The sequence below is a fragment of the Coenobita brevimanus genome, chromosome 38 (assembly GCF_032717465.1).
Source record: "Coenobita brevimanus isolate Jiangsu-jjx chromosome 38, ASM3271746v2, whole genome shotgun sequence".
In the NCBI taxonomy this organism is placed as follows: Eukaryota; Metazoa; Arthropoda; class Malacostraca; order Decapoda; family Coenobitidae; genus Coenobita; species Coenobita brevimanus.
The window spans coordinates 2,540,001-2,552,500 of record NC_136991.1 but is presented as its reverse complement, the minus strand read 5'-3'; the positions used below and the strand labels follow the sequence as shown (position 1 = coordinate 2,552,500).

General features: G+C 44.2%; 2 protein-coding genes across 2 annotated transcripts in view; both read right to left on the bottom strand.

The window, feature by feature from the left end:
- The window catches only part of LOC145396485 (unconventional myosin-XVIIIa-like), a 474,506-nt gene that overhangs the window by 119,722 nt on the left and 342,284 nt on the right, over nucleotides 1-12,500 (bottom strand). The window contains exon 19 of the mRNA XM_080269857.1: nucleotides 11,159-11,248. Coding sequence (XP_080125983.1) covers nucleotides 11,159-11,248 — 90 coding nt within the window. The remainder of the gene's footprint in view (nucleotides 1-11,158; nucleotides 11,249-12,500) is intronic.
- LOC145396475 (uncharacterized) lies at nucleotides 907-2,276 on the bottom strand. The gene is made up of 2 exons (XM_080269848.1): nucleotides 1,467-2,276; nucleotides 907-1,014 (listed from the first exon to the last, which is right to left on the bottom strand). Exons 1-2 carry the CDS (start codon nucleotides 2,274-2,276, stop codon nucleotides 907-909), a joined length of 918 nt encoding a protein of 305 aa, XP_080125974.1.

Genomic DNA, 12,500 nt, shown 5'->3' with positions numbered 1-12,500 from the left:
ATTAGGTCTACGTACACCTCTTGCCAAATTGCCTTGTGGTAGTCACGAGGCGGAGATAACACTTTATATGACAGTAAATAAATAAATAAATAAATAGGATAAAACAAATCTCTACGTTACCGTTTGTTTTCACGGGGGTCAATTTTTTTTTTTTACGCCAGGTATAAAAAATAAATAAATAAGGAATAAAATGTACCTAAATCACCATCACCCCCACTCACAATAATCGATAAATGGAGAAAGAAAATCATAAATAATAAATGCCATACACTCCATCTACATATCAAGTGCAATTAGGAGGCCTATCTGTCCCTTCTATTGCATCAAACTAAAGACTACAGGATAAAGTAACTAGTTTATAACTACCCACACCTCACTCCATGTTATGAGGTGGGGACAGGTTGGGATGGGAAGGGAAAGTGTGTGTGTGTGTGTGTGTGTGTGTGTGTGTGTGTGTGTGTGTGTGTGTGTGTGTGTGTGTGTGTGTGTGTGTGTGTGTGTGTGTGTGTGTGTGTGTGTGTGTGTGTGTGTGTGTGTGTGTGTGTGTGTGTGTGTGTGTGTGTGTGTGTGTGTGTGTGTGTGTGTGTGTGTGTGTGTGTGTGTGTGTGTGTGTGTGTGTGTGTGTGTGTGTGTGTGTGTGTGTGTGTGTGTGTGTGTGTGTGTGTGTGTGTGTGTGTGTGTGTGTGTGTGTGTGTGTGTGTGTGTGTGTGTGTGTGTGTGTGTGTGTGTGTGTGTGTGTGTGTGTGTGTGTGTGTGTGTGTGTGTGTGTGTGTGTGTGTGTGTGTGTGTGTGTGTGTGTGTGTGTGTGTGTGTGTGTGTGTGTGTGTGTGTGTGTGTGTGTGTGTGTGTGTGTGTGTGTGTGTGTGTGTGTGTGTGTGTGTGTGTGTGTGTGTGTGTGTGTGTGTGTTATGACAGACGGAAGTCGTGTTGTATGATTGCTGACGTGGACACTGACAGCTGGTGTAACAGGAGGGTGTGGGTGTGGGTGTCAATGCTGGTGTGGATATAACTTTGCTGGTCAGGTATAGTGTGAAATTAAGTGTGGATGTAAGTGTGGGTGAAACTAAGGCTGGTGGTGTGGATGTGGGTGTGTTTTAGGGTGGTGTGTATACAGACGTGTGTAAGCAAGGGTGTAGACGTAGCTGGTTGTAGGGGTGTGGGTTTGAATGTGCTTTGGTGTGGTGTGGGTATACATGTGTGTGGGTATTGGTGTTGGTGTGGACGTAGCTGGTGGTGTGATGTAGGTGTAGGTGTGTTTTGGTGTGGTGTGGGTCCAGAGGTAGGTAAACGTGAGTATACTGTAGGTGTAGATGTTGACGGAGCTAGTGATGTGGCCGTGGGTGTGGGTGTTTTGGTGTGGTGTGGGTATAGATGTGTGTGAGTGTGGGTATAGGTGTAGGTGTGGGCGTAGCTGCTGGTTGTGTGGTGTGGGGAGGGGAAGTGGGTGGGGTCGGGTGAATGAGTACCTTGCTGAGGTCAGCGGAAGTGTCGTCCGAGATATCAAAAACGTCCCCAGACCGAAGCACGTCCTCGTCAGTGTCGAATTCATCACACGAGCTGCTGGATGACCCTAGCCCGTCCTCCTCACCCTCTGCGATCGGCGCCGTCCTCCTAGCACCGGAGACACGACCAAGGGCCTCCAGGTGCTTCTCGGCCTTCACTGCGATGGAGGCTGCGGAGGTGGAGCGCTGGGCCCGGTAGGAGAGGCTGAGGGAGACGTCTGGTGAGTCCAGCGATGCTCCGGGGGTGGCTGATCTGGCCCTGGACCCAGCAAGTCTGGTGGCGGAGCGGGACTCTAGCACTGCGCTGTACCGGTCCAGGGTGTGGTCGCTCTTCTTCAGGAACTGGTTGATCTGTCGTGTTAAACTGGCGGAGTGTGCCTCAGGGATGGTGAAGGCGGGTTCTACTTCCACGTGGCGGTGAACCATGGCCTCGTCACCCAGGCGGAAGGTGAACCCGGCATTGAACACCACGGGGTCGCCGCCCCCCTCCACCTCACGTCCACCTAGGGAAGGCCGGGCCCTCCTCTCAAACCCCCCGTAGTCAAGGGATCGGCGTGGCGGTGGTGGTGGGGAGACGGCGCTAGTGACGAAGGGCGAAGGGCCATGGACAACACCCCCTGTGACATACCTAGCGGGAGAGACGCTGTAGGGGAAGCGTGGGGCGGCGGTCAGGAAGGAGTGTGTGCCGGGGATGTAGCCAGGGGAGGCGGGGGTGAGGCTGGGGAAGACAGGGGAGGGGTGGTGGTGGTCGGGTAGATAGCGACGCGGCTCCATCACGGCTGCGTCATGGCGAACGAAGGAGTATCGCTCTCTCCCTCTTTCAGTATCTCTCCCTCCCTGTCTCTCTCTCTGTCACACTCACCTCACACTCGTCCTACCACCGCCGCCACACCAACCACACTGCCTCCACGACCACACTATACTTAGCATCCCGTCGCGCACACGCACACCCTCCCCGTCCACACTACACACCCCCACCAGTACACTACCCTGGCCGAAAAGTACCTCACCAGTATTCCCATCTCACCCACAAATATCCAACACTATCCTCACCCTAGGAAGTCAGAATGTTGATGCTGACGACATACAGTACATTAAGCACCCTACACTCTCTACCCCTTAAAAGTACTGTACACCAATTCCCGTGCTTCACATGAGCATACACTACAGAAGGAGTCACTGAAATATCACACACTCTCCACCAACTATCACAGCACATTACCCATCTAACAGTACCGCGTCTCAGCACTGAACTAATATCTCACACCGCACCAGTATCTTGTCACTTCCTAATTATGCTTTTATGCAATGATAGAAAGGAAGCCCAACACCTCACACTTAACCCATACCCAGTGGAAGTATCATGTCCACTTCACACCAATCCATTCACCTCACCCTGTCTTGTACGTGTATGTGTCACCTGAACAATTCATTACACTGTCCTATGATACTATAATATTTTGCAGCGCCACTTTTTCGTAAATTCTCCATTACAATTTCTGTAATATTCTAGATTACTTTGAAGGCGTAACAATAACAAAAACAAAACAATAATAATAACAACTACAAGCCAACGAAGCTCACTGCACTTCGCGACTGTTTCCTATAATTTCTCTCGTTTTTTTTTTTTTTATCTCTTGGATGCATTCTCTCTCTCTCTCTCTCTCTCTCTCTCTCTCTCTCTCTCTCTCATGACGGAAGAATCCCACTAAAACCCACCCAAGAGGACAGACTGTATCATGATTGTGTGTGTGTGTGTGTGTGTGTGTGTGTGTGTGTGTGTGTGTGTGTGTGTGTATGTGAAAACTGTCCCAAGAAACAAAGAGAAAATATGTTGCTAAGCTTCTCCATGTGATGCCTCCAACTAGTAGGCTATAATATTACCAAACTTCCATCTTTGCCAAAACGACCAAGAGGTATAAACATCTACAGTATATACCTGTTTCTTATCCCACCTGAAAAATGACTCTAACCCCCCCCCCTCCTCTTTCTCTCTCTCTCTCTATTTTATTTTTGCCACCTTAGACGATTTTTTTTTAGGTTATGAGAGGCTTCCCGAACTAAAGGGGTTAATTAAAGCCTTCATTAACCTCTTTGCAAATAAAATAAAATAAAATAAAATGAATCGAGTAAAATAGATTGGAATTAGCAAGAGTAGATCATGAAAATACACAGCCTGAGTGAAGGGGATATTCATTACTAGTCTGCTACTGAACTGTCTTCCTCAGTCTATCTTTCCCTCTTCCTACGACCTCCACTCTCTCTAACTCGTTGTGTCCAGTTATCTCGAACGGATCTTGATTTTGGCTTTCTTTTAACTTTCTTTTATCTTGTCTTTATTTTCTTTCATTCTGTCTTTTATCTTTTCTTTTCTTTTCTTTCTTTCTTTTATCTTTTCTTTATTTTCTTTTTCTTTCTTGCTTTTATCTTTTCTTTACTTACTTTCTTTCATCTTTTCTTTATTTTCTTTCTTTCTGCTTTCTTTGGATGGGTCAGTTTTGGTAGCTTCCTGTCTTTCGCTCTTTTTCACTGTGCATAAATAACTCCTGCCATTTCCTCCATCTTAAAAAAAAAAGGGAAAATTAATCACAATATTCCTGCCCTATCCACTTCTTGAAACTTGCCTTTTTACCCACGTCAGTTAAAAATATAAATAAATAAATAAATAACACTAGAGAAAATACTGTGTTCTACCCCACATAAATACACTGGAATTTTGGAAACTCAAATAATATGAGAAAAACTTAAAAAAAAAATACAAAAATAAGAGTGTTACGTAAGTCTGCCCTAAATTCCTCCATACCCTTCAGAGAGATCAGGTCAGCTTTATTCTTTTTCTACTACTGCCTGACGATTTTATTTTTATAGCGAAAAAATAAATAAATGGTTCTCCTACTTCTCTCTCCCATGCAGACGACATTCCTAAAGAGTGTTTCACTGCCTATACTAAAACTGGTCAGGGCGGGGTACTGTTGTGTTTCTCTCTCTCTCTCTCTCTCTCTCTCTCTCTCTCTCTCTCTCTCTCTCTCTCTCTCCACACACACACACACACACACACACACACACACACACACTGATAATCTCAACACGAGTCAAAACTATAATCATAACGTCTTCTCACTAACAATATGATCTACGGTGCCTCTCTCCACTTGACAATAAGTACTGCACGAAGAATAATACACATTCGTTTGGTGGCAGAGAGAATATGAGTTACAACAGAATATTTACATTTATTTACCTGCCACTATCTCCTCCGCTGAACACTCACTACTACAACTACTACAACCACCACTACTACTACTACTACGACTACTACTACTAATAATAATAATAATAATAAAAAATAATAATAATAATAATAATCTGGAGGATGGAGTGAGAGACTAACGAGGAGGGTGTGCTGAGTGAGGTGGATGAGGATTGGGAGGCCGAGGGTGAGATGGAGGGATGGGGTGTAAAGATATATGAGAGAGGGGTGTGTGGGTTGGGGGGAGGGCAGTGAAATGGCGGGGGACAGGGCGACATGAAGGCAATTTGTTTGTGGCCACCCCTTAAGGCGTCTGGCAAATAGATGATGATGATAATAATAATAATAATAATAATAATAATAATAGTAGCTGTAGTAGTAGTAGTAGTAGTAGCAGTAGTAGTCGTAGTAGTAGTAGTAGTAGTAGTAGTAGTAGTAGTAGTAGTAGCAGTAGTAGTAGTAGTAGTAATAGTAATAGTAGTAGTAGTAATAGTAGTAGTAGCAGTAGTAGTAGTAATAATAATAATAATAATAAAACTATCTCTTCACACCTCTCCCCTGCAAGCATACCAAATCGTTTAATCACAACTCTAAATCTCCCACAGGCTGACAGGGCAGAGTGGAGAAAGCTGAGAGGGTCTTTGTGGGCCAGAAGACTTACACAGGAGGCCACAGAAAAAGACTATAATGAAGACTGAAATAGAATGAGGATATTGGCGATACTATGAGGTGATATTGATAGGATAAAGAGTAAACAGATTGAAAAAAAAAATTGATGGTGATGATGATGATGATGATGATAATGAGGAGGAGGAGGAGGACGTTGATGAGGGCAATGATGACGATGATAGAAAAGGGCAAATAGGATGATGATGATGATGATAAGATGATGATAATGGAGAAAGGTATACGAAAATGTTGACAAATAAGGCGACAGTGATGATGATGATGATGATGATATGAACGTAGCGAAGAAGATCCAGAAAGAGAAACAAAATAATAATAATAATAACAATAACAATAACTACCAATTCAGTAACCGAAGAAAATGAGAGGTAACTTCATTCAAGATTGTATATGGAAAGAAAATAGACAGATACATAGACAGACAGATTGATAGATAGAGATAGATACAATGATAGATATATATAATAAAAAAGAAAAACACTGGAGACTAACACAGTACTAAGCCAAGAGAAAGACAAGGAAGAGACCCAGCCAAGGAGTGAGTCACAGGGAGAAAGAAAAGACGCTAGATAATAACTCACCGAAACTGACAAGAAAGAGTAAAAAAGAAAGAAAAGAGAAAGAAGCAAAGGAAAGAAGGAAAGAGGGAAGGAAGAAAAAGGAAGGAAGGAAGGAGGGAAGGAAGGAGGGAAAAAGAAAAGAAAAGGAAAGAAAGAATGAAAGAAAAGAAAAGACAGACAAAGCTTAAATGATCAAAACAAACGTGCACAAAGACAGCTTACTACAACCACGGCAATATTAAGCCTGGAGGACATTCATAAGATCATCACTGGCATCACTATCATCATCATCATCATCAAGTAGTCCACTGAAGTCCCTGTCTCATCCGATCTCAGCAAATATACCAGACACCATCGGGAAGATTAAAATATAAACTCTTTTTAAAATACACCCCCAGTATATAACAGCGAGAGGCGAAAGCAGTGACAAGGCATAAGGATAATGACAGTATAACCTAATGAGAAAAAAGTTAAAATTATCAGTAACACGGGAAAAACCTCAGGAACACCGGAATACTAAGGCAAAAGAACAGACTATGACGAGACAGCCAAAAGGAGTGAGTCAGGGTGAGGGGACATGAGAGTAGGGTTCGACGTGGTAGTGAGAGTGAGGCATCTACAGCCAAATGGACCCCTACACTTCTTACGCTCCCTTTACTCCCCCTACACTCCCTCTTCTCCCCAACACTACCCTCTCTCCACTCCCACCCCACACAACACCCCTAACCTCCCACATCAATGCTCCCCTTCCTCCCCCAAACCCAGGCTCCCTCTTATTCCCACTACACTCCCCTACCCTCTCATACCAATCCTTCCTTCCTTACCTATCCCCCACATCAACATTCCTTTCTCTCCCTCCATCCTTTCCTCCCTCTCTCACCCCCAACACTCTCTCCCTCTTTCCCTTCCTACCTCCCTACATTCCCTACCTTCACCCACTACACTCCCCACTATCCCCACACATTCCCCACTCATCCCCTTCTCCCAATAGTTCCCCTCTCTCCTCATACTTCCCACTCTCTCTCCCCCTTTCCCCATACACTCCAGTTCCCCTTTACACTCCCCCCTTTCCCCCTACATTCCCCTCCCCTCTCCCCCTGCCCACCTCACTTTTACAACCTTGGCACTGCACCTCTAACCTTGAATTCCATATTTACGTACAAACAACCAAACAGCCAACTTGTCCTTCATTGATGACTCTCTCTCTCTCTCTCTCTCTCTCTCTCTCTCTCTCTCTCTCTCTCACACACACACACACACACACACACAATCGTCGGGTATTTGCCAGAACAGCAGAGTAAGACGTCCTTGGTCTCAGGGGTATTACTGTCAGTTTATAAAGTCCCCAGATAAAGTGATTTCGCCTGAGCTACGTAACATGAAAAAATAAATAAATAAATAAATAAAAATAAAAAACTCGGACTAAGGAGATATAACAGCAGGATACAGGACTGGGGTGGTGGTGGAGGTGGTGGTGGTGGAGGTGGTTATAATGATGATGATGATGATGATGATGGTTACGAAAGAAGCTGTGATTATTTCTTCTCACTCGTTTCAGGCACCTCAACAAAATCACCTTCACATAAAAACTTCAGCGACTGTCATATTTGCTCCTTCCATATGAGAAATTCGGACACTTTCAAACCCTCAAAACCTAAATAAACTACATATTTAAATTCGTCATAGTTACAGATAATACAACCATCACACCATCTTAATAAATTTAGCACTCAGGGAGCATATACCTCCGCAAAGACAGCAACATCCCACTTCTAAAATTGACCTTTGACCTCTCCCCCCCCAATTTTTTTTGTCACGTTTTCCTCTAATGGTCATCAATTAAATTTTGGTGCGATTGTTGCGAAGAGACAGACATACACACAGGCATTAAAACACACACACACACACACACACACACACACACACACACACAAACTAATAATTCTACGGGATATCCACACCACTCTTCACTAAACACCCCCCCTCCCTACACGCACCAATATTCACATACCTCTTCCCTTCAAGCACCTGCCTTGCCTAGACCTAATTTTACCTCCTCCCCCATCTCTCTCTCTCTCTCTCTCTCTCTCTCTCTCTCTCTCTCTCTCTCTCGACCATGTAAAATACCATAAACACGAAGAAGTCTCTCTGGTTGAATAAGAGTAAAAATAAACAGTAAATAAATAAATCTCCTTTGTAATGAATCACTTACCCCTTCAGTACGATGACGTTCTCCCTTACCTCCAAACGATCATATTGGAGCAAGGCGGTAAAAAAAAAAAAAAAAAAAAAAAACTACTCGTACTACATCCTTTCTACCTCCTCGATTGGCGTGTGTGTGTGTGTGTGTGTGTGTGTGTGTGTGTGTGTGTGTGTGTGTGTGTGTGTGTGTGTGTGTGTGTGTGTGTGTGTGTGTGTGTGTGATATAAATTACTTTCACCTTAGCCTCCGTAATTAATTCGCGATACTGCTGTGTACCGTAGAAAAGGCAGAAGCAAAGGGAAGCAAAACACAGTACCGGTATAAAACGTGGTAAAAAAATTTGGTAACCTCACTAAAGACATATCATGCAAGCAGCCTCGTAACACCTACAGCCGAGGAGGGTGGCTGGGAGATGAATTAGGGAGTGCTATTTTGACTTACTATCCCCAGAACATCAAAGCCTCTCTCAGCACCACCCACCTCACTAAGGGAAACACAGTATCGATAATGAACCTGACTGGCGCTTCCTCTCTCATGTATCATATTCTAGCCAAGTTCAAGCTGTTTTATTTACCTGTAGAAGAAACCAACACAGAAATGGCGACTCTTTCTGTATCAAGGTTGCCTACACACACACACACACACACACACACACACACACACACACACACACACACACACACACACACACACACACACACACACACACACACACACACACACACACACACGTCTAGGCTGCTACTCTGCTCATCTTCATGCCTGAGTGTGTGTGTGTGTGTGTGTGTGTGTGTGTGTGTGTGTGTGTGTGTGTGTGTGTGTGTGTGTGTCTTCCATCACCGTTTTCCTCTTTCTCACCCCACCACCACCACCCCACCCTGGCCTCACCTGCCCCTCCCCCTACACCATAGCCCGTACCCCCACCCTCTACCCTGCTCCGCCAAACCTACCCTCCCCCACCTACCCACACCCTGCCCCACTACCTCTGCCCTCCCCGCACACCCCACCACACCCTACCACCCCTCCCCATCCCCCATACACACCCACCCATCCACCCAACACATACACCGTCCCCCACACACACCCCTGCCCTCCCCACACCCACCCTGCCTCACCTCCACGTCCCTGCCGCTTAGACCAGGCATGTGTAGGTGTATTTGTGGCGTGTGCTGCCCAGACCACGTGCACCACCACTACACCATCACTACACATCCTCACTACACACAATACTACACATCCTCACTACACCCAACACTACACATCCTCACTACACCCAACACTACACATCCTCACTACACCCAACACTACACATCCTCACTACACACAATACTACACATCCTCACAACACCCATCACTACACATCGTCACTACACCCAACACAACACATCCTCATTACACCCATCACTACACATCGTCACTACACCCAACAATACACATCCTTACTTCACATAACATTACAAACCTTCTACTCTGTTGCATCACCATCTCGCCCTTTCACTACACTCTTATCAAATCCTCACTCCCCTCGCCTCACCATACCACTATCACCACACTATCGCCATACCCAATCCTGCACCATGTCATCACCACTGCCCTGCTCATCTCATCACCACATCACACTCTTACTTGGGTGGTGAAAAAATGACAATAGCTTAGATATGTAAGAATAAAGACTACACACACACACACACACACACACACACACACACACACACACACACACACACACACACACACAGGCCAAAAAACTCACCTAAAGTCTCTCTCTCTCTCTCTCTCTCTCTCTCTCGTGATTTGGGTTAACACTACAAAATACCACAACAATCTTCACATTCTTCAACCAAACGTGGCAAAGTATTCCCTAAGACTTTTCTCGGGTTATTTCCTACGACAGAAAAACCAACAGAAAAAGAAAAAGAAAACGAAAACAAAAAGCAGAATTAACAGAGCATTGGCTACAGACGAAAGTGAAAAAAAAACAGAAGGAGATTGTAAAAAGAGACATTGCAAAAAAAATAAAATAAAATAAACTGTGGATACTGCCAAGACCAACACATCAACACAATCCAGTAACACAAGGGACTGTATTCTCGTTGGGTACGGAAGCTCCCTGACACCTCTTCCTAAGCGATTTATTTTGCTTATTCTCTTCTGCGTTAATTACATCACTCTAATATCACCATTCTTCATAAATAACGTGCAAAATTACATGAACCGTACGTACCCAAACATAAATCGCTAAGGGAGAGGTGCTGGGGAGTCTAAGTGAGCAGATTACATGCCAGGGGCGGACTTACGTGAGGTGGGCTGTGGAGGCTGTGTTTGTCCACGTCCTAAGCTGTCTTCAATGGCCGTGACGATGCTGTGGTGCTGTGAACTTCATATATACACAACATCATACACGGTGATCCAAAACACACGTGAAATTTCTCTTGTGATATATCAGGTAAATATGACGTGGTATCGAAGGTAATATAACATGGGAGGGAAAAGTGCTTCAGATCAAGGAAGGAATAAAGTAAGATAATTTAAAAAAATATCTTGGAGACGAACTACACAAGAATATCAATTAGCATCCAACATTATCACTATCCACAGAAGCATAATGAGGAAAATAAAAATGGGAGGCAAAACTCAATAAATAAATAAATACATCAATAAATAAATAAATAAATAAATGGTTGGGTCTAGAATATGGTTGTTCTCTGATCCTTATATAAAGAAAAAAAAAAATCCCTAATCGCAGTGACGCATCTTTGTTTACACTCGATGCGATGTTGTTAGCTGGGGCAATCACCTGAAGGGACTGGGTCAGAATCTGTCTCCCTAAGCCCGATACACCCTGATTTCTTTCCCTAGGGTGAAGGAAATCAAGATCTAGGATTAAAAATGAGAAAATATCGTCATGGGACCAAAGGAAGTAGAAATAAATCGAGGAAAATTAGGCCAACACTCACCCTGGCCTCCAACTTCTCATTCTCGTGCTTGAGGGTGGTTCGCTCCTTCTCCGCCTTCTCCAGCCTGGCTCTGAGGGTCTCCAGTTCATCCTGTAAAAAAACACACAACATCGGCTTATTAGTATCGTATGGCTAATTAGTCCAAGTGGCTCCTGAATCACCCTCAACCCTTACACTATGAGGACGATTTTTTCCCTAGTATATTCTTGAGGATGCATTTTTATCTTAGTATATTCTTGATACTGTATTTTATTTTGTATTTTTCTTATTTTTCTTTGTATATTCTTGATAACACATAATTTCTTTGTATATTCTTGATGTATTTCCTATTAGGATATTCTTGATGATATATTTTTTCTTAGTATATTCTTGCTGTACTCCATTCACTTTAACCTGGCCCTGATTTTGTGAATTTTGTTGCGTATTTCCCGTAGCTCAGTGGTGGAACAAGACAATATTACGGCTCTACTAGGTCCTGTCCACAGCAATTCTTCGTGACTAGCACCATATTCTCGTGTTCATCTACTGATACAACTCAGCTTTCAAGAAGGAGAGAGGGCAGTTCTATGCCAAGTTAGAGTGAACAGGGTACCTTCACATCCTAATTATCAACTCGGGAAAGATTTCGTACTGAAGGGGTTGTTGAATGCTATACTCGTATATACCAAAAAAATTAAAAATCCTAAGGTAAATAAAATTGTCAAGAAAGTTGCAAATAAAAATAAAATAAAGTGTTCTGGTTAGATGGGCTTAAGATGTTATTACACAAAATATCTATCCATAGACCCAAGCCACAATCCCGCAAGGGGTGGCCGTTTGTCTCCGAGTTAGTTGTTTTACGGGAAGGTGCATTAACCCTCAGCCAACCCACTTGCTGACACGTAGGGAACACGTATGGGTTGGTTATATGGTTACCACGCAACATTTTTAATGGTTTCCTGGCTTACAGGAAACCATTAGGCTTGTCACTCAGTGTAAAGCCACCTGAAAAGGAAAGAAGCGTAATACGAGGTCTATTCAGAAAATATCCGACCCCAGGTTCCAAAAAAACAGCCAACCTGTTGAGCTAAGACACCAATCCCCCTCAAAGAAGCTCCCCATCTCCTCCAACCTGACACACGCAGCCCCCTCCACTGCCCGAAACACATCCCAAAGTCGGTCCTCGGAACCCCTCGCGGGCGCCCCGCCGCACCCGTCATGATCTCCTCTCTAGTCTCAAATTGGGAACCCTTCAAGGGAGTTTTGAGCTTGGGAAATAACCAAAAGTCGCACAGAGCCGTGTCTTGTTAGTAGGGAGCCTCCAGGACCTGCGGGATGATGTGTTTGGCCAATACTTCCTGAA

Excerpts from the sequence above, each read along its gene's own strand:
- LOC145396475 (XM_080269848.1), bottom strand. The coding sequence starts at position 2,276 with ATGGAGCCGCGTCGCTATCTACCCGACCACCACCACCCCTCCCCTGTC. Across the intron at positions 1,015-1,466 it reads CTTCCGCTGACCTCAGCAAG|CAAAGTTATATCCACACCAG; the intron begins GTACTCATTCAC and ends ATACCTGACCAG.